The 25268-nt window shown below is 42.6% G+C and overlaps 1 protein-coding gene across 4 annotated transcripts; it reads left to right on the plus strand.

Moving 5' to 3' along the window:
- Positions 1-1563: 1563 nt before the first annotated feature.
- On the plus strand, positions 1564-25268 carry TMEM65 (transmembrane protein 65). 4 transcript variants are annotated; one of them, XM_060277638.1, is made up of 9 exons: positions 1564-2370; positions 9047-9127; positions 16548-16568; positions 17561-17605; positions 18262-18329; positions 18643-18697; positions 21009-21051; positions 22925-23030; positions 24596-25268. In XM_060277638.1, the coding sequence occupies exons 1-9, from the start codon at positions 1965-1967 to the stop codon at positions 24692-24694; spliced, it is 924 nt and encodes a 307-aa protein (XP_060133621.1). In that variant the 5' UTR covers positions 1564-1964; the 3' UTR covers positions 24695-25268. The 4 variants fall into 4 exon arrangements, with proteins under 4 accessions (XP_060133621.1, XP_060133622.1, XP_060133623.1 ...); XM_060277639.1 differs by lacking the exon at positions 16548-16568; XM_060277640.1 differs by lacking the exon at positions 9047-9127.

Below are 25268 nucleotides of genomic sequence, written 5' to 3' on the forward strand. Positions count from 1 at the left end.
CGCCTGCCGGAGAGGCGTGATACGTGTTCTGGGGGAGGGGCGGGTGCCCGCGATGGCGCTCCTTGGAGCCCGCCGCTCGGGGCGGCCCGCCCCTACCGCCCCTATCTTCCTACGCCCCTGAGGGTAACTGTGCCCCTGAAGGACCAAGTATGCAGCCTGGGAGTCATTTTGGACTCACAGCTGGCCATGGAGGCGCAGGTCAATTTTGTGTCCAGGGAAGCTGTTTACCAGCTCCATCTGGTAAGCTGGCTGAGACCCTACCTGCCCGTGGACTGTCTCGCCAGAGTGGTGCATGCTCTAGTTATCTCTCGCTTGGACTACTGCAATGCGCTCTATGTGGGGCTACCTTTGAAGGTGACCTGGAAACTGCAATTAATCCAGAGTGCAGCAGCTAGACTGGTGACTGGGAGTGACCGCCAAGAAACCTACATTGGCTCCCAGTACATTTCTGAGCACAATTCAAAGTGTTGGTGCTGACCTTTAAAGCTCTAAATGGCCTCGGCCCTGTATACCTGAAGGAGCGTCTCCACCCCCATCGTTCAGCCCAGACACTGAGGTCCAGCTCCGAGGGCCTTCTGGCGGTTCTCTCACTGCGAGAAGCCAAGTTACAGGGAACCAGGCAGAGGGCTTTCTCGGAAGTGGCGCCCACCCTGTGGAACATCCTATCAGATGTCAAGGCAATAAGCACTATCTTACTTTTAAAAGACATCTAAAGGCAGCCCTGTTTAGGGAAGTTTCTAATGTTTAATGCTGTATTGTGTTTTTAATATTCAGTTGGGAGCTGCCCAGAGTGGCTGGGGAAACCCAGCCAGATGGGTGGGGTATAAATAAATAAATTTATTATTATTATTATCATCATCATCTTTTGACAGGATTCTACTCTGGACATGCTCTGGGGGGCAATCCCCTCTTCTTCCTCCAGGATGATGCAGAAGACTGACCCTCATCAGCCATAATTCATCCTAACGGATTCTGGAATTGAGCCCTGGCTTTAAAAAAACCAGTCTGTGAAACACTCACCCAACAAGAGGCACGAGAAACTAAAGTGCGGAATTTGACTCCAACTCCCATCAGCCCCGGCCACTGTGGCTGAAAGCTCGGGGCTGATGGGAGCTGCAGTCCACCCACATCTGCACGAAGGACAAGAGGGTGGTCTGTTGAGGGTTGGGAGAGGCGGAGCTCTTGCCAGACTCTGTCCCTTTGATTGGTTACCAAGACCAGTTTTAGCCGCCGTATTGGTGGAGAGGGAACGGCCGGGGTCTGTCAAGGGGCATGGCGTGCCACACCAGTCTTGTCACTCAGACTCCACACGTTCGTTAATCGGCGGGCGTGAGGGAGGGACGGAGGGAGCGAGGGGGGGGACCGTCCTCCTCGCTCTTCCCATAGGCTGGACGGAGGTGTGGGCGGGAACGGAGAGAGAGAAAAAACAGGGAGAGCGAGAGGAGAACGCCTCCTCGCTCTTCCTATAGGACGGACGGAGTCGGGAGGAGAAGAAGGCGGTCCTTTCAACGGAGCCGACCGGCGCCTGCGCAGACCAGCCTCCCTCATTCTGCCCTCACGCACAGACGCCCGCGGTCTATTTTGCAGCGCTGCTACTGCTGCTCCTTTTTTGCCGCCGAGAGAGCTCCCCCCCCCCACCGACCCCTTTTACCTCAGCGCCGCCTGACCAGTCTCTGAGGCGAGCCGCGAAGCCCGCCCAGCTCTGGGAGGCGGAGAAGAAGAGGAGGGAAAGATGCCCGGAGCCTCCTGGAGGCGGCGCAGGGAGCAGCCGCTGTGACTCGAACCCCTTCCAAACCCAGCGAAGGGAGCGGCCGCGAGAGAGAAAGCGTCTCTCGGGGAGGGGCTCCCATGAGCAGCGCCTTCCCCTCGCCAGGGCAGCGCCGCCCTTCGCCTCCCCAGCGCCGGTAGCGAGAGAGAGCGGGCGGTGCCGCCGGCGGGCCCCGGTCCGAGGCGGGCGCCAAGGCATGCCGTCGACGTGGCTGAGCTGCCGCCTGGCGCTGCGCTTGGGCTCCGGGTGGCCCGGCGGCTCCTCGCCCTCCGCGCTGGCTTCCCGCCTCAGCCTCCGGGCTCCGCAGCTGCGGGGCCTCCGCTGCTGCTGCTGCCGTTGCCTCGTGCCCCTGCCGGGCCAGCGCCGCTGCCTCAGCACCTTCCGTCGCAGCGGCGGCATCTCTGAGGAAGGACAGTGGCTCCGGCTGCCGCCGGCCTCTGCAGGCTCCCTCCGGTCTCTGGGCACGCACCCGAAAAAGGAGCCCATAGAGGCTCTGAACACGGCGCAAGGGGCGCGGGACTTCATCTACAGCCTCCACTCCACCGAGAGGAGCTGCCTGCTGAGGGAGCTGCACCGCTTCGAGTCCATCGCCATCGCGCAAGGTAAGCAAAAGGGACCACCGGGAAAAGGGCTCCCGTGGAAGGGGACACACGGGGGTCGCCCAGCCCCCTGCCATGCGGGGTGCTTCTTCTGCCCCACTAGGGATTCGAACCCACGACCCTGATAGACCCGGGGGGGTCTCCCGCTCCGCCGAGCGAGCTTGGCTGGGCTTTGGTTCTTTGCGCCGCTTTCCCGCCCGAGGCAAGCATTCGGAATGGAGAGCAAGAGAAGAGGAGCCAGGAGGAAGGAGAAGAAGAAGCGAAACTTTCCTACTGGCGCATCGACCGAGGACCTCGTTCTCCCCGTTTCTCCCCTTCCGTATCTATAGCGCGCTTACCCGGAGTCCAGCAAGGCTTAACCCCCAAGTAAGCCTGCCCGCCGCTCCGGGTTTGCAGCCGGTGCTTGGCGTGAACTTGGACAACGGCCTCCGTTCTCCATCCGGCTTGGTCCTGCAATAATGTAGCCCGGTAATGCACAAAACATAGGGATAACGCCCCTGAGCACATTCAGAGTGGCTTTCCTGGGATGCTGTGTAACCATAACCAGCTGCTGTAATTGTGGGGTTAAGGGGGAGGGTGTGGCTGTCAAGCAGGTTTGAGGCCTGGGCTTGGTACTGCTTTTGTGTGGAACGGGATAGGGATTCAGATGGGCGTGCTTTAGAACAGTGTTTTTCAACCTTTTTTGGGCAAAGGCACACTTGTTTCATGAAAAAAATCAGGAGGCACACCACCATTAGAAAATGTTTAAAAAATTAACTCTGTGCCTATATTGACTATATATAAAGTAATTCTCCCACGGCACACCAGGCAACATCTCGCGGCAACACTGCTTTAGAAATAAACTGTTGAGCCTGGGGTTGTGTGCTTGAAATGAAGTCCAGCTTTCATGGGGAAAATGCCTGTCTAGTTCATGGACCCACCTATCTGACTTCAGGAGGCAGAGCTTCCAAGTTAACAAACATGTTGTTTTGGGAGGGTTGATTCAGCCTCCAGGCCTAGGCATGGAAACACTGAAGGCATGCATTAACCTGATATAGGGGAAAAAGTATTCACCCTATGTTGGTTTCCTAGTTGTGTGCAGGTGTGGCTTTTAGTTTGTCATCATTACAAATGTTGCTTTTCCAGCATGTGGCAAGGTGTGCAGACAGTTGAATTGCACATGTGACAGCAGTTGTACAGGGGTGACTTCTTGCATACTGGGTGATCACATGCATGATCTCTCCTGACACATTTAGGATTGTTTAAGTGGATTTTTGATTCTTTAATCTGTTACATTCCAGTGTTTTGAATCGGTTGCATCCAATACTTTGGGTCCCATTTGTGGATTGTTGCCAAGAAGATAGTCATGGTGCATTCTTGACATTGGTACTCCTGTGGGCATACATGTACTGTAATCCAAATTCTGCTATCCCATTTTCCTGCAGTTTATGCCTGGTACTGTCCAGACTGAAGCAGGAAACAGAGCATGGTAACTTGGATACCTGGGAGTACTATTATGATAAATTTAAGATGTGAATGTTTTATAAATCAGGCAATTAAAAAAAATCTTGTATGAAAAGGGAATCAATGAGAACATACTCTACTGTCTACAGCAGTAGAGAAAAAAGCACAAACATTGATTTGATTGGAGGGAACACGACCAATTAAACTGTTTTCATAGTTCTGAGACTGCATGTAGATGGCAGGTTGTTTCACAGCACTGAAATGGAAGCAGTAAAATTGGAGATATATCTGACCTAAGTGGTACTAACTAGCATTGGGATGGTTTGGAGCTAAAATTGCAGATTTGGAGACTATACCTCTTTTGCTAGTCTTAGTTTCTCTGTGCTAATTGCTTCTAGTGACAGTCTCTGTGAGGGTTTCAGGTGACAGCTGCACTGATTCAGCACATCTTGTCAATGTAAAACTTTTCTAACTGCTTTGACTGCTGATGTATGGAGACTAACGTACAGTGGTACCTCGGTTTAAGTACACAATTGGTTCTGGAAGTCTGTATTTAACCTGAAGCGTACTTAACCTGAAGCGAACTTTCCCATTGAAAGTAATGGAAGGCGGATTAATCCATTCCAGGCGGGTCTGCGGAGTACTCAACCTGAAGTGTACTTAACTCAAAGTATGAGTGTAATTGGTTCTGGAAGTCCGTACTTAACCTGAAGCGAACTTTCCCATTGAAAGTAATAGAAAGTGGATTAATCCGTTCCAGACGGGTCCGCGGAGTACTCAAACTGAAGCGTACTTAAACTGAGGTATGACTGTATGGATATTAAGCAGCCTGTTGATTTTGTATATTAATAAAAGAAACAAGCAGTGGAATAGGAATAGCAGAATATACTTGATTGAGGATCCATCTTTTTAGTTAAGATTTTGGAAAAACTTGAGATTTTGCTAAAAGAAGAAGATATTGTACTACCCAACTTCTGCCTTCACCACAGTGGTATGTTAAGAGCATTTTATTTACTTATCTAGCATAATACCATATTTTTCCTGTGTATAATACGCCCCCTATTTTTGGGGACTCAGATTTAAGAAAATGGGAGATGGCCCAGAGTATAAGATGCCCCCTAATTTTTGACATTATTTTTTTGGGGGAAAACCTAGACTTATACACGGAAAAATACGGTATTTTATTTGTCTATATAGCACCACCAATGTACACAGTACAGAGGCTGAGATGTGAAGCCGTGGGAAAAGCTGGATTTTTCCTTGTTTTTTTATTTATTTAAATTTTTCCACAGGACTTCACATCTCCATAGAGGACAGGTTCTTAGCTATGGGGCTTACAATCTATAATTCAACACTGAAAGGCAATAGGTGATGGAAGTGGAGCGAGGGTTAAACAGGATTTGTTTAGCCAAACTGAAGAGCCACAGAATAGTAGAAGTTGAAGATGTCCTGCGATTTACTGGGCAGGTTTACATAAAAAATAAATCATGGTTCAAATGTAACTGTGGTGTGTTCTTTACCTTTACTGTAGTATTGTGTTATGGTAGCATCTTAGACCTCCAGCATATTGGATGGCATGTTTTCTTTGAAATCATGAATATTCCAGCTTGTATTCTGTCACATTGAGCTGGTACATCAAATAGCTTGTTTTGGAACATTGCTTAATATAAAAGGCTTGTATCATAGTGTGAATAATGTCCATTCAGCTTTTTCCATAGTGAATAAGAGCAGCTGTTATGAGTTCCAAAGTGCATGCATGTGACAGCATCAGGTTGAAATGGCTTTAAAGATCATGTAAGGTTTATCTTTCACATTGATTTTTCACCAATTTTTCAGTTATATAGCAGGTTCCCAGCTGATAATCTCCTAGATGAAAGGATGAAGTGACTAGAGAATTGCAACATTTAAAGTAGAAAAAATGAGCAAATGCTAAATTTAAAGTTCTTCAAGTGTTATAGGTTACTAGCAGCAAGCTTTCTTGAGTAAGGTTTGAGGTTACAATACACATTTAGAAACTAGCTTGCATTTGACTCTGGGCCATGACTTTGGTAAATATGCCCTTGAAAATGACACTTGGATGGCCTATAACTAGGTACTCACAATCTGTTGCATTGGTATTGTTTAGCCTCAGATATATGTTTAATCTTAACCTTATATATAAAAATATAAATCAAAGCTTTAATATTTTGCCTTATAACTCTCAAATACTTACTTCGTATATTTGTAACTTCAGTTCTGAAACAATCAGAAGTTTCTTATATTTTTCAAAATTCTAATTTCAAAATTCTTTCCTACTTAAATCTTCCACAAAATATAAATAATACTGATTTGGGTGTTGCAATGCAGGCTTATGTGATGCCTACACCATCTTACTCCTGCCTTTGTTTTGCAGAGCTGTAACCTGCTAATTGTCTGTGTACAGTGCTTTTAACTTCATTTTTTGCTCCTCTGGGGCCTTCCTCAGGCTTTTCTTGCTGGATCCTGGTTGAGAGTCCCTCTGTGTCATATTCAGCATTGGTTCTGCACCTCAGAATCTCTGTCGTGCTTCATGGGGACATGCTTAGAATTCTCAGTCTTCATTTGTTTGGGATCCATATATGTTGGCTTGACTTACAAGTCAGCCAGTATTTGTGGTCTCCACTAATCCCCTCTCCTGCACCCACTGGTATGGACAGTGCATAAAAGAGAGAAAAGGTGACCTATCTCATTACAAAATGTCAAGAGTCTTAGGAGTTTAAATTGTAGTGGAAATGAGGCCTCTGAGGTCGCAATTTTGTTGTTCCAGTTAGCTTACCCACATGAGGTCTGAGGGCATACAGTCCTGGGGATGTGGCAAGTCATTCAGTTGAATTAAGTGAAGCCAAAGTATACTGACAGCAGTACCTGCATGAGTGTTAGAATTTCCCCAGGTGCATTTTGTGACTGGCGCAGACCTAATTGCGACCACGTGGAGATCTCTGGATGCCAGGTTGGCAAGTGACATCTCCATCTGGCTGGCACCTCCAGCTTTCTTAAGCAGGTAAGCAGAAGAGCTTATTTATTGCATTTATATCCTACCTTTTTCTCCAAAGAGTATATGGTTCAACACCCCCCCCCCCCAGTAAGTTAGGTTGAGACGCTGTGACTGGCCCAAGCACACCCAGTGAGCTTCGTGACTGAGTGGGGATTCGAATCCCTATCTCCCAGGTTCTTGTCTGACACTCTTAACCACTACACCATGTTGACTTCCTAGAGTACTTCTGCTATGGGGCAGGTATATAAATTAAGTGGGAAAGCAAAATGTCGGAGAAGGATCTGAAATATTTTCCTTGAATTTGCTTTATTCTGCATTGTTTTATTTGCTCTTTTAATGTGTTGTAAACCACTGAGTTTTTTTATTTAAAATATAAAGTGATATTGATTTTTGTTGTTGTTGCAAAAAGGGTCACCTAGATATTCCATTGTGGCGACTGTAACCTAGGTTTAAGATGCCATTTGGTGATTAGCTTATACAGTATTTGAGATTCTAATACTGCTGCAGTCTTCTGTGACATCATAGTATCCCATCCAACGTCGGGGAGTGGGGGCTGGGAGGTATCAACATGCATTTGCCTTAGGGGTTGTCTTTCCCTTTAAAAAGTCACTGTGACTCTCTGGTAGATGGTTCTTATGAGCTAAATGTTCTTTGCTCTTATTTAGCGCTGCATCCATATCTCTCTGACCATATTTGCATGGTGAGATCAAAGTAGAATTTTTAATTACTGTTAGCCAGCATCTGTAAAGCTATGCAACTGTTTCTATACAAACATTAATTTTATCTCAAAATGACTAAAGAGTAGCGAAACAGCATTGGTTAAAAGGTCACATGAACTAAAGATTTCTAATTTAGATTAGCTCAGATGACTTAAGTAACACTTGCTCTGGCATGAAAAATTGGAACAGTTACACAGCTTTCATAAAGTTGTGCTATTTTGGGGGATGACAATGACTCAGAACTAGATTGGATCACAGAACTAACAACCCTGTTTTTGTAATACTGTAGTGCATTGTCTTCTGTTTTGGCAATAGTATCTCTTTCAAGACTATGTATAATTTTTTGTTACTAAAGGGTTACAGAAGTTGCCTTTTTATTTTGAGATCAGTCATGCAGGATTAACAGGAGGTGCTTAAATGCTAAATACAATGCCACTACCTGATACTATGACTTTTTAATATTTAATTTGAGAGACTATTGTTCACACTCTTTATTCAGATTCATAAAATTCAACACACTCTGCACAGAATCCACAATGATGCAAGGGGAAACATTTCCAATGCTTTATTTTTCTATGGAAAATATTATATTCCATAAATTCATTAGAAACAATGGATGTCAGATGCAAAGAAATATTAGGCTAGTGTGACAGTTTAGTTCAGCTATCAATACTACTGTCATATCTGAAAAAATGTGCACTGATACTGCCTTAGGATGAAGAATAATATTTTCTTGATTTATCCTGACTCAAATTATTTTTTTCTGGTTGCACTTGCCCAAATTTAGAAATAATCTCATAAGGATTTGACAAGTCTATGTAAACCTAGCAGAGATTCGTTTATTTTTTATGTGCAAAATTAGGAAACAGGAAAACATGCCATACTATAATTTCTTCAGGAGTAAGGTAAACCTATTCATTTCACACAAATGTATGTGATAGAACTTGATGGTTTGAAATTCAAAGCAGCATGTTGGTGTGCCTAATGGTTTCCTTGCTCCAAATGTTATACACCACAAGCTGTTCTTCCACCCCGGTGGTGTTCTATGTGTGTGCAAATATTCTTATAAGTAGTGTAAAGCACACCACATAATGCTGGATCAGATTATACCACAATATAGGCATGTGTTGAATCTGCTGTAGAGCAACAACAAAAAAAAAAGAAAACCAGAATAAACTGGACAGAATGTTGTTGGTGCCCATTTAAACTGAATGTTTCACCTTGCACATTGGGTCACACTTGGAGTAGATGCAGTGAAATCAGTGGGCTTTAAGTACATTGTTTTCAGTGGGCAAGTATGACTAAAATTTGATATCAACCATTAAATATACCAGTGGCATAGCAGAAAAAGAAGCTAAATATTAGACTTGCTTCTGAGCAAGCATACATAGGATTATGCTGCACAGTCTCTAGTTGGAGTAAGTTTTGAAAACATGGATTCATGAATATTAAAGGCTTTTAACATTGAAATGTAACTTTATTTCTTACGTTTGAAAAACTTTAGCTTCCAGATTTCCTAAACCACTGGTACCACTTGAGATGCCATTGAAGCAAATAGTACCACCTGAACCAACTAGTACTTGGGGTACAGTAAACTTCTCTACTTGCTACATAAACGTGCATGGTCTAAATAAGTGCTAGGTGAACCATGGTTTTGATATGATGTAAAATAGATGCTGCTGTTTCATTAAATCTACTTACATAAAGATGCTATCCTGTTTGTTTTGTGTAACCTGGAATGTTTAACAGAAATGGCCATGGTTGTTTCCATTTGCGCAATAATGACCATAATGAGTTAGTTTCAGGGTTTGCCAATTTTTGGGGGGGGGACTATTGGACGCGGGTGGCACTGTGGGTTAAACCACAGAGCCTAGGGGTTGCTGATCAGAAGGTCGGCGGTTCGAATCCCCACGACGGGGTGAGCTCCCGTTGCTCGGTCCCAGCTCCTGCCAACCTAGCAGTTCGAAGGCACGTCAAAGTGCAAGTAGATAAATAGGTACCAGTACAGCGGGAAGCTAAACGGCGTTTCCAAGTGCTGCTCTGGTTTGCCAGAAGCGGCTTTGTCATGCTGGCCACATGACCTGGAAGCTGTACATCGGCTCCCTCAGCCAATAATGCGAGATGCGTGCCACAACCCCAGAGTCGGTCACGACTGGACCTAATGGTCAGGTGTCTCTTTACCTTTACCTATTGGACATATTTCTATTTTTGAGAGAGCATTGTGGGTGTCAGTCACAAAATGACTGTTGTGGCATAACACACCATAGTTGGGTACACCTAAGAAGAGTCTTGCTGAATCCGACCAAATATAGATCCAGTGTCCTATGTCTCATAGTGGCCAATTACGGTAGTTATCTCAATCAGGGAGCAGCTCTTCCATTGCTTGTTCCTTGAACTCACTCATTTGGTCTCTGAATTCAGAAATTCCATTTAGCCATCATGAAAGACAAATTCATGGTGAGAGGTTCTGAAGTCTTTTATTTATACCTATCATCTTGTGGCAGTGTGTTCCATTGTTTAGTGATGAATTGTATGAAAAGTACTTTTAACTGTCCCAAACCTTCTGCCAACTAATTTCTTTGGGTATCTCAAATTCTAATATTATGCTTGAAGGAAAAAAACGTTTCTCTTATGAGGATGAGGGAGTATCTTGGATATACAGCAATCAGAATTTTAAACCATATTCCAAGTGTGGTTGTGCTATAAAGAATTAGCGCAGTGTAGTTTAATCATGGTGCTTTGAATAAATCTCCGACTTCCTCATTCTCATACTTATTCTGCTTAGTTAGGTACTTCTTGGTGTGTGGCAAACCATCGTTTGCTATTGGATCCAAACCAGCAAGCTATGGCTATGCAAAAATCCAAGCCATAATTTGATGTACTGTAATAGCAAACTGGTTTGCCACATACACAGGAAGAGGAATGTGCAAGACTCAGCTATAGTTCGATATTTTAGTTAGTCTAGACTAACTAAAACATTAATCTAGAGGCAAAAAAGAGAAAAACAAGAGGAAAAGGAGGAAGGGGGGGATAGAGAAAAAGGAATAGAAAAAAATGAGAGAAAAGAAGGAATAGAAAAAGAATTGAAAGAGACGAGTAAAAGAGAGGCAATATTGTTTGGTGAATCTCTGGGAAAATACACAATTTTAGCAGAGGTGTGTCCTAAGCATTGTGTTCTAATCATTTTGTTTGTCAAGTTAAACTTCATATTTACAGTAATTCTCTTCTCGACTTTTGACTTTTTTAAAAAATAACAATTTTTATTGCAAGTTTTTCCATAAATTAAAACAATAAGGAACAATACATTCTGTAGCATAGTAGCATAACACTACAAAATCAAACTTTGTTACAAGAGCAGAGTAAAATTATGAAACCATGATTTGAAGTGGATCTGTGCAACAAGAGATATACATGTGATATAGGCACATACCCCTTTATATATAGGATTTGGAAATCAAACAAGGGGCCACAAATGCTTTAGTAAAACATTGGACCATAGCAGATGGTGTGAGACTGGAGGGACGGAAGAACCCTTTTGTTGGGTTAATGGGAACCAGGATAACATTTGGATCTAATTCCTCTTACATCTCTGTTGCATTCCATAACTTGCTCAAGCACAGCTAAGTTTTAGACTCTGTTCCACCAACTTTTTAAGGTAAAATGGGAGTGAAAGGGTCAGTGTTGTGCTAGTTCTAACTGGGCTGCTGCTAGTAACTCTGTGATCCTATGTATACATTGCATTCTCCAGTGTGCCAGGGAGGATGGAGAGCAACACTAGATCCAGAGAAATTATTTGCTGTGATATTTGAATAATTTAACAGACGTTCAGAGCAAATACCTGTTGTATCTGATTTGTTTTGTCAGACCTTAGTGTTAATACAGAGCTATCTCTTGTATGTGGGCTTTTAGCTGTCTAAATACTGCTGAGATGCTTGACAATATGTTGTAATCTCTGTAGGATCCTGCTATGCAAGTTGTATACTCTTGGCATCTAAGTCTATCAATTATGTTGGCAGACATGGCTTTTCTTTTAATCAGGTTCATTTATACTTTCATCAGAATTGCCTGTTTTTTAGTTTGTAAATTAATGTGTTGCACTAGGGCAAGCATGCTGGCTACTTAAAATATATGTGGGGCTTAATCTGACACTACTCCCCCCCCCCCGGTTTTGAGTTCTGACAAGTGCTGTATTTTTCTGTGTATAAGACGACCCCATGTATAAGACGATCCCAATTTTTTGAGCCCAAAATTAAGAAATAATTGCAACATTCCGCGTATAACACGACCCCTAATTTTAAACTTTAAAAATTGGGGGGGGGGGATATAGTCTTATACATGGAAAAATACAGTATTTCCATTTTCATATTGTGAATAGCACTCTTATAATACTTGTAATTAAGTCTGGTTTTTGAAGTTCAGACTAAATACAATTCTTGAAAGGATAGTATTGAACTTTGAAATAGAAGAACCAAAACACTGGTTATTGGCTTCTCATTAGTAGAGAAGAACTGTATTTGTAGCTACAATTCTATGATCCTATGCACCAGATTATTGTTGGTAATCTAGTGTCAAAAACAATCCAGTCTGTACCAGTTTAATCATGCAGTGGAAACATTGACTGTGATTGAGGAGAACAAAGAGCAGTTTAGGGACCAGGGTTCTTGAAGGACTCTACATAAAAATATTGAGTGGAATGCATGTACCATCTGAGGTGAAGTGAGTGGCAGTCAAAGAGGGAGCTTGATTGTGGCACCCCAATTGCAGAATGCCTATTGTCCTTTTAATGACCTTTTCCAAAACTTTCCTGATCCTACTGTTTTATGCCACTTTTATGATTTTGCGTCTTTTAGCTTGCTTTTTGTATTGACATCTCATTTATTATTTTTGTAAATCACCCCAGGAATATGATTAAAAGGGTGGTATAAAAATGCTTAGAAATAATTTTTAAGCTGGTAAGCTAGCCTGGTTATTAGTGTAGATGAAGTATAACCTGAATTTGTGGTCTCAAGTTTAAGTTAGATAAGACTGGTATGAATTTGGTAAGTTTATATTGCCCTACTTGTGATGCTAAGTGTGGAATTTCCAGCATATTACTGAAGCACTCATTATGGAAACTTAAGTGTTGCTCACAAAATTTCACTGGAAAAGAAACAACTGGTTTTTGCCGTACCAGAGCAACCTATTCTAGTCTGTTTATAATCTGGTAAAAGCCCAGCAGAAATTTCGAGAGCTCCTTTTTGAACTGTTCAGATCAGTTTATTTCCCACCTGAACATTCAACATCCTTAGGTAAGATGATGGGGACAGCTTGCTATCTTTTTCTCCAGATGAAAGGGGAGCAGTCTTTCAAATTCTGATGTGCTGTTCTCGTATGAATGGGATATGTGGCCTTTCATATTGGTGTGGTGGTAGAACACTAAGAAGATGCAATGCTAACAGTTGGTAGAGGTAGACATCAAAGGATCCAAATTCTGTTTTATGGGCCTCCCAAGTGTGTGTATCCTTTGCTCACAAATTTGAATTGAATCTTAAGCCTTTTTTCAAAGCTTTTTCTTCCTTTAGGAAAATAGAGCAGTTTGTTCCAAAATGGAACAAAATATGATTTGAATTGACACTAAATATGATTGATCTGACAGGCTGAAAAGCAGCTGTTCAGCGGTCTTGACTGGTATTCTACGCCATAAATGGTCTGATGGATCTTTTTCTTCTTGATTAAGCCATTTCCTCCCCTGTTTTCAACTCGAAATGTTAAACCTCTTAGTACTGTCATGTGCCTTTCTGAAACAAAGGCATCTCTACGCTTTCATGGTGAAGTTTTCAGAATTGCAAATGCAAGAATTTCATCCTGTGATTACAGAATTATTCTATATACAGTACTCCTGCTGTCACTGTGGGTTGACAAAATTATTGAGCTTTGAGAAAAATGAAATCTATCTAGATTTATCACTGCAAGATCAGTGTGAGTGAATTATTGGGACCTTTTGTGGGGAAGCAGGGGTGAAGAAAAGGAGGGTTGCAGCATCTTTACACTGCTGATGTGTGATACAGTGATACAGTGTGGTTGTGTTGGCACTGAGAGAAGTGGGAGCAGGCTGGCTCTTCAGAGCCTATCCGCTCCTGCCTGGCCCCTGAGGAAGTGAGGCCACTGAGCAGTTTCTATTGGGCAGGATTCATAGTACAAAATAGGGCACCAGAGACAGAGGTAATTGCCCACTCTGCCCTATGAGTTATATACTGGGATGAACTGCTTTTGAGTTACTACAGATCATCAGCGTTCCTAACAGCCTAATTTCAAATTAGAAAGGAAGAACCCTGTTGCTATTGTAGGGTTAGCAATTAGAAACTTGCTGATTTTACTGCAAATCATACAGTGAACTTTTGGTAGACCCCACTATGCCTCTTCTACTTACCATGTTCTAGGGTGCAAGTCTTTGTTCTGAATAAACTGGGCATGCTCCCAACATAGCCAACTGTCCTGTAGCAAAAAGAAATTCTAGGAAAAGTCATTAGTATTGGACAAGTTGTTTTTAGGGAAGCTTGCCTGCTGTTACCAATCTTCTTATTGAAGATCCTTTGATAAGTGTGTAGGTAATGAAAACCATTGTACTATGTGATGCTATGTACATCTTAGAGGATACCAAAAGGATGACATTGCTAGACTATATAGTTCCCATTCTTGAGGAATTAATTTCATGAAAAGATATTTTTCCTCATGCAGCCATTATTTATTTTAGTTTTATTGAGAAAACAACATTATGAACTGCTTAATTAAAAAAATATCTAAGCAGTGTCTATAAATAATATGAAATAATAGTACATGGATAGTCAGCAACATCTTGAAAACAAAGCAAGTACGGTATACAGTATATGACTAAATTACAGGTCTTTGTAGGAATGCTAGAAAAAGTTTTCTTATAGTGGGCCTGCAGTTTGGGGGTTGCTTTTGGCAGGAAAAATGGTACCAATACTAAATCAATACATTTGTATGAAGCACAATACTGTACTAAGAAAAGAGGAAGAAGTTTCTTCTTTCTAAAAATATCAGTGGGGGTGGGAAAGCATGTGTTTGAGAATCAATAGATGTTTACTTGATATGGACTGTTTATGTTAACTGCTATAGTGAAACCTAGAAATGAGACTCTCACATTGGGCAAACTTTTAAGTAGTTCTCATGCTGTATTTGTAATATTTCAGTTGCTTAAATAAAGTTAAAATTAACTTGATCTGGTTTCTGTGCATCCTATCCACCAGTCCAGATGTCTTCTACCACATAGTGCCATTTGCTTTTATGGGCTCTTGAATAAAGCTCCTTTTTGACAGACACAGGGATATATTTTGTTCAGTATGGGGTAATTAAATCTCACACTGTCCTGATAGTATCTTGGCAAGTGATTTGCTGGCTTTGCCTTGACAGGCAGGTGGAGAAAAACTACATACTGTATATTCTGTGTTCTGAACTGATGGATCTGAGGCACAGAAACTAACTTCAGGTAAGATGATCCTTCAGTCTGTATATGTAGGATACACTTGCTTAGAGGCAGTTGTCTTTCCAGTGTCTTTGTTTATAAAATAAAGCATACACTCCGTCAGAGTTTATTATTGTGGACTATAAAACAGTTGTATCCTGCCCTTCCTCTATGGAGCTCAGAGGCTCAAGTGGGGTCCTCACAGCAACCCAGCTACTTTAGGCTGAGACACAGTGACTGGTCCCATGGCATCTGGTCAGGGCCGCCTCAAGCAGGTCGGGCACCCTGGCGCTGAGACGCGGAGATCGCTCTGGCGCCCTCGCAGCGCAGCTTCTGTGCGGCTTTGTCGCCCCCCCCCCACGACCTGGCGCCCCACGCCACCGGGGCTATACCTAGAGCCGGGCCTGCATCTGGTGAATTTCACCCCACTAAACACCAACACACTTTATTAACTACGCTACACCAAATGTATGGTGTACAGCTATGCACACAATGTGATTTAACCTACTTGTACCATTAATCATGTGGGGTTTTTTCCATTTTGTGTGTGTGTGCAGAACACTAACTGTTGTTGGTATAAGAACTGATAACCCAATTCCTGCTTTTGGATTACTGGTAGATGCTTTGTGTTTTGTTTAGGCTGCAATTTTCTTCCTTATTGAAGACTTAATATATTTTTTTGTTTACTAACACCCCAACAGTAGGATATCATTTAAATGACCCCCTCAGTCTGATATCACTTTAATTCAATGTATTTTGAGTTGGAGTGTTGCTTAAAAATCAGTAAATGATAGTGTAACTTTCTTCTTGTGGCAGGAAATTGGGTTTATACCACTAACCAGTGTTGGATATTTCTTCTTGTAAGCAATCTAACATCTTTTTGTGGTATTGGGTAGTGTTCAAATCTTCAGATAACTGATTTTATCAATAGCACTTAAGGGTAGTAAGTGGTCTCTATGAAAATATACATTTTAGCCACTCTTTGTTTATGGTAGGGTGCTTAAAAGAGTTAAAGGCCACGGGGTAAGATTTATTTAAAAAGTATTTATCATTTCCATTTTTACAATTGAAACAATAACAATAATCCATGTAAAACACACAATTATTTTCATCTTACCTTCTCCCTTCCATGGTTCATGTTATTATTATTTTTCTACTACCAGTACATATTCTAATTTCCCCCAATATTTTCTCCCCCCCCCAGTTTTATATCCCAATAATTCCTACTACTGAATTTACTCTATTACTGTTAACTTTTAAATTTGTTTACAACAACTTTTCAAATCTACAAAACATTTCATTCTGATCTCTTATTATGTTTGTCAATCTTCCCAGTTCTATATACTCTAATAATGTTGTCTACTATTCTTCCTTTGTTGCTAATGTATCTTCTTTCCACTTCTGAGCATACACCATTTGTGCTGCTGTTGTTGCATACATAAAAAGAGATTTCTGGTCTTTAAATATACTTACATCTATTATACCTAAAAGAAAAGCTTCTGGCCTTTTAACAAATGTCTTTTTCAACATTTTTTTCCAGTTTATTATATATCATCTCCCAGTAAGTCTTAACCTTTTTGCATGTCTACCACATATGATAAAAAGTACCTTCTTTTTCTTTACATTTCCAACAAATATCTGATTCAGATTTATAAATCTTAGCTAGTTTACTCAGTGTCAGATACCACCTGTAAATCATTTCCATAAAATTATCCCTCAATGTGTTAAAAATTAAATTTCCCCCCATAGTTTCTCCCATGCACTCATCTTTATATTATGACCTAAATCTCTTGCCCAGTGAATTATAGCTGATTTTACCAATTCATCTTTTGTTTCCCATTCTAATAGTAACTTGTATATTTTGGAAATCACTTTTCCCTACTCTGTGATCTCTCTTTCAAATTGTGAGCTTTGGGTCATACAACCCCTCCATTTATCTTGTCTAAACAAATTTATTTGATGATACTGCAACCAGTCTGTCACAGCCTCTCCAATGTGTCAACTTTTTAAAGTTTTATTTCTTCTTTTGAAAAGTCCAAAAGGTCTCTGTATTTTGCCTAATATCCTTCCATATTCCTAAATTGTGGGATTTTAATAAAGGGGCAACAGCATAATCAAGTACTCTATCATATGCTGAGACTAAAGGTTGGATTTTTCAAGATCAATTACATACAAGCAGGGAGAATTCAACTAGTCAGCAGTTGGGCACCCCTGCACTAGTGACAATGTAATTTGAGTATTTAAGCCAACATTATTCAGTGTTTCAGATGATCAAGCAAATGAATATACATTCAATTATATACATTCAATTATTTTGTGAAATGGCGTTTCAATAGAGTGCTTTTGTTTAATCAAAGGAGAGCATGGATCTGAAACTCACAGAAAACTGCAGTGAGCTGCCAAGCTGCAGTTTTCTGCGCAGTAGCTTGTGAATGCACCAAGCTAAATTTTCTATGAAATGAGTATTTCACACTATGCTCTTCAAAGAGAACAGACATTCAAATATTTGTGGTTGTAATGCTTTTCTTTAATCACATTTTTCTACTTATCTAGAGAAGTTGGAAGTTGCGCCACCATCCACTGGACAGCTGAAACATGGTAAATTATGTCTATTTTTTAGAAGCTTAACTTTGGAGATAGCCTCTCTAATACTTGGAACATTTCTCTTGAGGCCACTGCAAGGCATACAGTTGAATACATGAGAGTACATTGGGCTGCTTGAGTCAGAACATTATGGAATTCTAATTCTTGCTTCCCCCAATCATGAGAAACATCATAAATCTGACTGTCTTTACAAAAAAAAAAATTACCTGTAAGTTTTACCTTTAGCTGTGATGAGAGGAGAGTGGGGTTAAAAGGGACAAAAATGAAATATGACAGAGAGGATGAAGATGTTTCACCCAGATCTTTGCAAATTGTAGATTAATGTTTATAAGCAGATTTCCCCACCCAACACAACCCTTCCCATATATAACAGTTTTCGGGGGGGGGGGGGAATGACGACTCCAGATTAACTGGGCCTGTAGCAGCTGCATCGGGTTTTGTAGTGCACTGTGTACAATGTCCTGGTAGTTGTTGTGTGGTGATTTATACATGGAAAGAGGCTTCCGTATCCCATTTCTGTGATCTCAAACATCACAATTCATATGGGCATTTTTTCAAATTGTAGAAAGTTGAGAATTGAACAGTAGTCTGCATGTATGAATTTGCAAGCGTTTGAAAGCACTCCTCACATGTGTGTCTCTTTCTTCTAGTGTTCTTCCACAATGCAATACCTTTTGTAGGGTTTGGATTTTTTGATAATGCAATTATGATTGCTGCGGTAAGTCATGTTGCTCCTTGGTCTCAAGCTTGTTTTGTGCTGGGTTATATTTGGTATCCAAATACCTTGATATGATAACATATGTAACGCTAGCTTCAGAAAGACTTATTATTTTCAGTAATGTTTTAGCATGCTGTATTGCTATAATAGATGTAATCATGCATGTTGTCTTTTAAAGTTTTCAGGAGAATTGGGTGGCAGGGAGCCTGCTATTCCTAATGTCTTAATTTTATGAATAAACAATTTCTGTAACCTTGCCTTTGTTAATGAATGTATAGATTTTAATGAAAGTTTATATTCTCTTTATTTTTAGGGCACACAAATAGAACTGTCCATAGGAATTGTCCTTGGAATTTCTACTATGGCAGGTAAGTAATCTATGCTTGACTGACTTCCGTGGCAATTTTGCTATAGCTGTCCATTAATCTACGAGTGTGTCTGTGCACACTAGGTCATTTTTTTTAAAGCTGCTGATTGATGATTGAACTTTGTAGTGCCAGATGGAAATTTGGTTACCAGATAATCTTACAGAAACCCAGTTCTTATGCAGAAACTGCACGTTAAAGTTCCATGAATCTTTCTGCCATGATTTTAAAATCCTAAGCAGGCTGTGTATAACCACAAGGAAAGGCAGGTGGGGAGAGGCTGCTTAACTCCTCTCCTCCTGTTTGTACTTCTAAATCACATTCCCTGAGCTCCATTTTCACCTGGGATGGTTAGGGGTCTTTATGGGTGAAAAAGCTGTTTGGGAAGGTGAGTGGGGCTGGAAACGATTTGGGGACAAGAGAGTTAAGCCATGGGTAGGCTCGGGGGCCGGATCCGGCCCAATTGCCTTCTAAATCTTGCCTGTGGACGATCCAGGAATCAGCGTGTTTTTACATGAGTAGAATGTGTCCTTTTATTTAAAATGCATCCCTGGGTTATTTGTGGGGCATAGGAATTCGTTCATTCCCCCCACCCCCCAAAAAATAGTCCGGCCCACCACATGGTCTGAGGGACAGCGGCCCCCTGGTGAAAAAGTTTGCTGACCCCTGAGTTAAGCAGCTCAAGAGGTTGAATCCAAGCAGGAAACTGATCTCACATTTGCTGCTTGCATTCCTAGTTTTCTCTTCTTAAATAGTTTTAACTGACACCACAACCATCATCATTACTATTATTATTAGTTTAAAGCCACTTAGAGTGTGTTTTGGTATATAAGTTCTATAAATAAATAAGTTCTCACTTTGCAAAATATTTTTATTTGCGCTTCCAAACTGTTCCAAGAGAGCACTTGAAACAAAGTGTCTCTATTTAAGATGAAAGTGTGCCCCCATATTAAAGTTCTAGAAGTCACAAGAGTGAAGTATTATTGAATAGTCTCCTTTTAAATTTTAGAACTTTTTCATCCAAAAGGATCGACTGGCTAATTCTGAACCTGGAGGCAAAATATTCGTGATAGATTTTAAGGTCAATAATGCAAGCAGCTTTCTTAGCAAGATTAACATGCTTATAGAAATAGAAGTTGGTTTTGCAGAAGTGGGCACTAGGAACATAGGAAGCTGCTTTATACTGAGTCAGATCCAGCTCAACATTATCTTCACTGACTGACAACATCAGTGCTCTAGAGTTTCAGAAAGGGAGTCTTTCTCTGGAGATGCTGGGGATTGAAACTGTGACCTTCTGTGTACAAAGCAGATGCTTTGTCACTGAACTATTGCTGTTGGGTGTATGTGAGAAAGCATGTTTTCACATCCCCCTGAGTACTGTAAATGTGCTGCTTGCTGCACCTTTCAGTCTATTCCTTTCCCTGTAGATTGCCAGTGCTCATGTACACATGGATATAGAACTCCCCACTCACCACAAAAATCTCGAAGTGGTCAAACATACAATTGCACCCTAGATTCTTACTCTTTTTAGAGTGTGGTGCATGGAGAAGCTTATAAGAGCATCAGAGAAACATTTCTTTCATTCTGCAGAAAGCACTTTCTGTTCAAAGCAATACTGATCAACTGATTCCCAGTGCATGTACAGAGCCAGCCTGCACTGCTTTGAAGCCTCTGTAATCAGCGAAATGCTTCAGAATGTATTGTAAAGGACAACCGCTTTTTGGCTCATCCCTGACTTTATCACCCTACAGGTGCAGGGCAGTACACCATGACATGGCTTGGCCAAAATGGCCTGGCAATGGGGAGGCCTGGCTTATCCAGTTAGACTCATAGCCTAGAAGTTCCCCACTTCTGTATTACCCTGCTCTTGTACCAGCTTTGCTGGTTACCAGTTTCTTTCCTAGTTCAATTCAAGGTGCTGCTTTTGACCTTTAAAACCTTAAATGGCATGGAACCAAAATACCAGATTTACCTTCCTCTCTGTGTTACCTGACCATTTCATTCCTCTTCTGAGGCCCTGCTTCTGATACCCTCATTGTTGGAAATGCCCTGCTTTAATTGTGTAGGTTACCATTCTCAAGCTGTTCTGCTCCTACGGGTTCTATTGTTTGTATTCTGTACTGATATATATTTGATTGTAAGTTCCTTGAATATTTTATAGAAAGGTGCATTATAAAGGGTTTCAAGCAAGCAAATAATAAGTATAATTCTGGATTCTGAACCATTAAATGAAATAAAACTGTTAACATTTGTGTAGTGTATTGTTCTTTTCTTAGTAGATGCATTATAATGGTTGTGATTCTTTAATATCTAGCTGCTGCCTTGGGAAACCTTGTCTCGGATTTAGCTGGATTGGGGTAAGTCTTAATTACATTTTGTAGGTTCTGATCCAGCATCTTGTTCTTACAGTGGTTAACCAAATGTCAATATTTACTTTACCAACAATAACTCTGGGGGCTGTTTAGTGTACAGTGGGGCCTCGCTAGACGAAATTAATTCGTTCCAGGACTCAATTCGTCCTACGAAAATTTCGTGTAGCGAGGCACCATTTCCCATAGGAACGCATTAAAAGTCAATTAATGCGTTCCTATGGGCTCGGGGGGCCTGGCGGTGGCAGCGGTACTTGTTCTCTTGCCTGCCTGCCTTCCCCGAGCCAAGAGAGGTGTGTGCCACCGCCTCGCCCGACAGAGCCGGCATTTGACAGGGCTTCCGAACCCCCGTCAGATGCGGGCTCTGTTGGGCGGGGGGGGGGAGAGGAACGAAGGAAGAGAAAGCAGCCCTTTCTCTTCCTTCCTTCCTCTCCCCCTGCCGCCAGCTTTCCCCCCACCCCGTCCGACACAGCGGGATCGGAGGAGAAGCCTCCTCCGATCTGCGCTGTGTCGGACGGGCTGAGGGGAAAGCGGGGCTTTCGGCAGCCGGCGAAAAGCCCCCACACCGGCGCGCTTTGGCTCTGGGTAATGGGGCCAAAGCGCGCCAATGTGGGGGTGTTTTGCCGGCTGCCTTCCCCTTGAATTGGGGAAGGCAGCCAGCGAAAACGTCCCCGCACCGGCGCGCTTTGGCTCTGGGTGATGAGGCGAAAGCGCGCTGGTGCGGGGGTGTTTCGCCGGCTACCTTCCCCTTGACTTGGGGAAGGCAGCCTCCCTCCCCCCGCCCGACAGATCCGGGATTTCCTCCCTCCCCCCGCCTGACAGAAGTGCGGCGATGGGGTGTTTTGCCGCCTGCCTTCCCCTAGCCAAGGGGAAGGCAGGCGGCAAAAAGCCCTGGCAATTTTTCGCTGCACGCTGGACTTTGCAGTCGGAGGTTTGTTTTTCTATGGCCACGCTTCGCAAGACGAAGCGGCGGCCATAGAAAAACTCGTCGTCTTGCGAGGCAACCTCCGATCGCAAAATCCATTCGTCTAGCGAAAAATTCATCTTACAGGGCATTCGTTAAGCGAGGCACCACTGTAGTCTCCTGCTCTGTGGTTAATTCCCGCTTCACCACTATCTTGGAGCTGAATGGCTGGCAGTGGCAGAGTAGTGGAGCTAAGTCTCAGATTTGTCTGTTCACAACAAATCATCCCCCCCCCCCCCAAAAAAAATTGCAGTAGAAACAAGAAAGCTTTCTGGAAAAATCATCCCAGCAAAAGGGCACAGCACCTGTTACATGCCAGAGTGCCTCTTTAAAAGTTTATCCTTTCTACTCCAAATCTGGCATGGATCACCTCACCTATACTGCCAAGTTTCAAATCAGTCCTTTAAACTATTTCCCAATCTATAAGCCATAGAACCAACTCCCGCTTGACACAGGGCCACAACTGTTTCATGTAAAGTGGTACCTTGGGTTACAAAGACCTCAGGTTACAAACACTTTGGGTTACAGACTCCGCTAACTCCGAAGTAGTACCTTGGATTAAGAACTTTACCTCCGGATGAGAACAGAAATCACACGGTGGCGCAGCAGCAGCAGCGGGAGGCCCCATTAGCTAAAGTGGTACCTCAGGTTAAGAACAGTTTCAGGTTAAGAATGGGCCTCCAGAACGAATTAAGTTTGTAACCAGAGGTACCATTGTAATAGTATTGAAATAGTCCCTCTTAAGCTCTAAAGGCTTACCAAAGTGCTGGCTTGGCATATGTTCAGGAGATAGTATTTCTCGCTGCATTTCCACAACCAACAGAAACAGAGCATCCAGTATCTGCTATATTTCATATTATTGTGCTCAAAATATTTTTGGTTTTTTTTCTCTCTAAGACTTGCAGGTTATATTGAAGCTATGGCCTCTAGGTTGGGCCTCTCCATTCCTGATCTAACGCCCAAACAAGCTGACATGTGGCAAACACGCCTCAGTGCACACGTGGTGAGTCTATGTTGTGTGTGTTTTTATACATATAGTTTTGGTTAGTGAGAGGTTAAACTAACAGCAGATACAGTGTTGTGCAGTAGCACCTTGGATCAGAATTCAAGTCATCTGGAAAAAGCTAAATGCTCTCAGAATTTTAAGATCTTTGGGGCATTTAACATGTGGCTTGTTCTGCAGATATAATGACCATAGTAGGCACACTATAGATACAAGTGATAGCTTCCCATTTCTGCATTCATGTGTTTCTGTTAAATCCTTTTATACTTTTGGCCACTCTGGCAACAAGTTGTTTTGGCAAGTACAAGGCAGCTGTAAGGGAAATATGACTAGATGGTCATGAGACTATGAAAAGCAGCAACTCCAGTATTCAGATTATTCCTGGAAAAAAAAACAAAAAAACTTGTGGAGATACAATGTGCATATTCAGAGGCGTCCTTCCCATAGGGGCTAGTGGCTCGTTGCGCCCAGGGCGCTGGCCTCTCAGGGGCGCCCCAGCAGGGAGCAACGAGCCACTAAGCCCTATGGCTCCGCCGCCACCACCGCCTCCTCTCCCTCTGCTGTGCGCCACTGCGAGTAACTTCCCCCCTCCTCCCTCCCTCTCTCTGTGGAGGACAGGGCGGCTATGGGGCGTGAAGTAGGACTGTGGATGGATGGAGGGAGGGAGGGAGGGAGGGGAGAGAGAGAGAGAGAGAGAGAGAGAGAGAGAGAGAGAGAGAGAGGTCAGTGCACCGTCTCTTCTGTCCGCTCACACACTCCACACACACCCCACGCTGTGGCCACGACCTCTTTATTATTCGGGGAACACAGAGATGTATTGGTGGGACTCAGAAAGCCGTCCCTCCCCCACCCACCCACCCACCCACCCACTCAGCGCCTTGATTTATAGACTCTGTTGGGCTTGGAAAAGCAACTTTACAGAGCGATTCTTTTTTCTCTAGTAAAGCTTCTTTGGTGGTGCAGGCAGGGACTTCCTGCTGCTACTGCTTCTGAAGTGGGGTCTCGCTGTAGTACTTTGCAAATGCAGACTGTTTTGAGAGTGTGTGTGTCCCTCCCCTTCTACCTTTCCTTGGCTTCCTCTTTATGGCGGGGTGGGGGGTGGAAAAATACCTTGCATACTGAATGCCCTGCAATTAACTCTCCTCTCCCCTGCACTATATGCAGTTTGCAAAGGAAAGAAATTAACTCTTTAAGAACGTTTCACCTGGGCAGCAGCGAGAGCGCCGGCAGTGGGCTGTAGTCAGGTAGCCCCAACGGCGCCCCCCCCCCGGCTAAATTTTGGGAAAGGGAGGGAGCGCCGGAGGGACCTTTTGTGCCACAGTGTCGGATGTGCTTAAGACGGCCCTGTGCATGTTACTCCACTCCCTATTATTGTGGGAATAAGCTCTTTTAAAAATGCGCATAGATGTTATCAGAATGTAAATTCTGCAGCAAATATTTGGGCATGAGAAGGATAATAGAAATAGGTTCGTTGCTCGTTACTTCCTGTTCGTGTTGTTGGACCTGAAATCTGGTAACCTTCATAACTAAATTGTGAGTGACCCATTTTTCTTTGTCTTTTATAGGGTAAGGCTATTGGAGTGACCATTGGCTGCCTTTTAGGAATGTTTCCATTGTTCTTCTTGGGAGATGAAGAAGAAAAAAAACTGGAAGAAAAAAATTAACCTTTTTACAATGCTTAAGATCTATATAAACTAATGTACCTCAATTATACAACTATGCTGTCAAAATACTTAGCATTTAGCAGACAGTAACAATGTATAGAATGGGGAACAAAACAGCATGCCATTTTATGGAAACACTAACTTATTGTGGCTTTGTTCTAGTACATCTTTTTATAAGGGTTTTTCCTTTTTAAAATGTAAATTGTTGACGTGTGTGTGTGTGTGTGTGTGCCTTTCACTTACACCGGCAGTTGGCATTTACCATTCCCCCCCCCTTTTGCCTCTATCTTTTATAAGGATTATTACTTTCAGTGCTTGCCATCAATGTACTGTATGGGGTTGGGGTTTGCATATTTACTTAGCGTTTGCAAACGCATGACACAAGTTCCCTTTGATGCTCATCATTCTCTCCATTCTGGCCTTTCAGTGAAGCTAGGTGACAGATGGCTTTAGGAGGAATCATGTCTTACTTTTATTCATCTTGGGTCACCAGTTGCACACTGTATGCCTAAATAGCAAGACTTGTTTGAATAATGCAAAATTTGAAATAGGGTGTAGATATCTGCTGAATAAT

Source organism: Zootoca vivipara, chromosome 8 (assembly GCF_963506605.1).
Source record: "Zootoca vivipara chromosome 8, rZooViv1.1, whole genome shotgun sequence".
Lineage (NCBI taxonomy): Eukaryota > Metazoa > Chordata > Lepidosauria > Squamata > Lacertidae > Zootoca > Zootoca vivipara.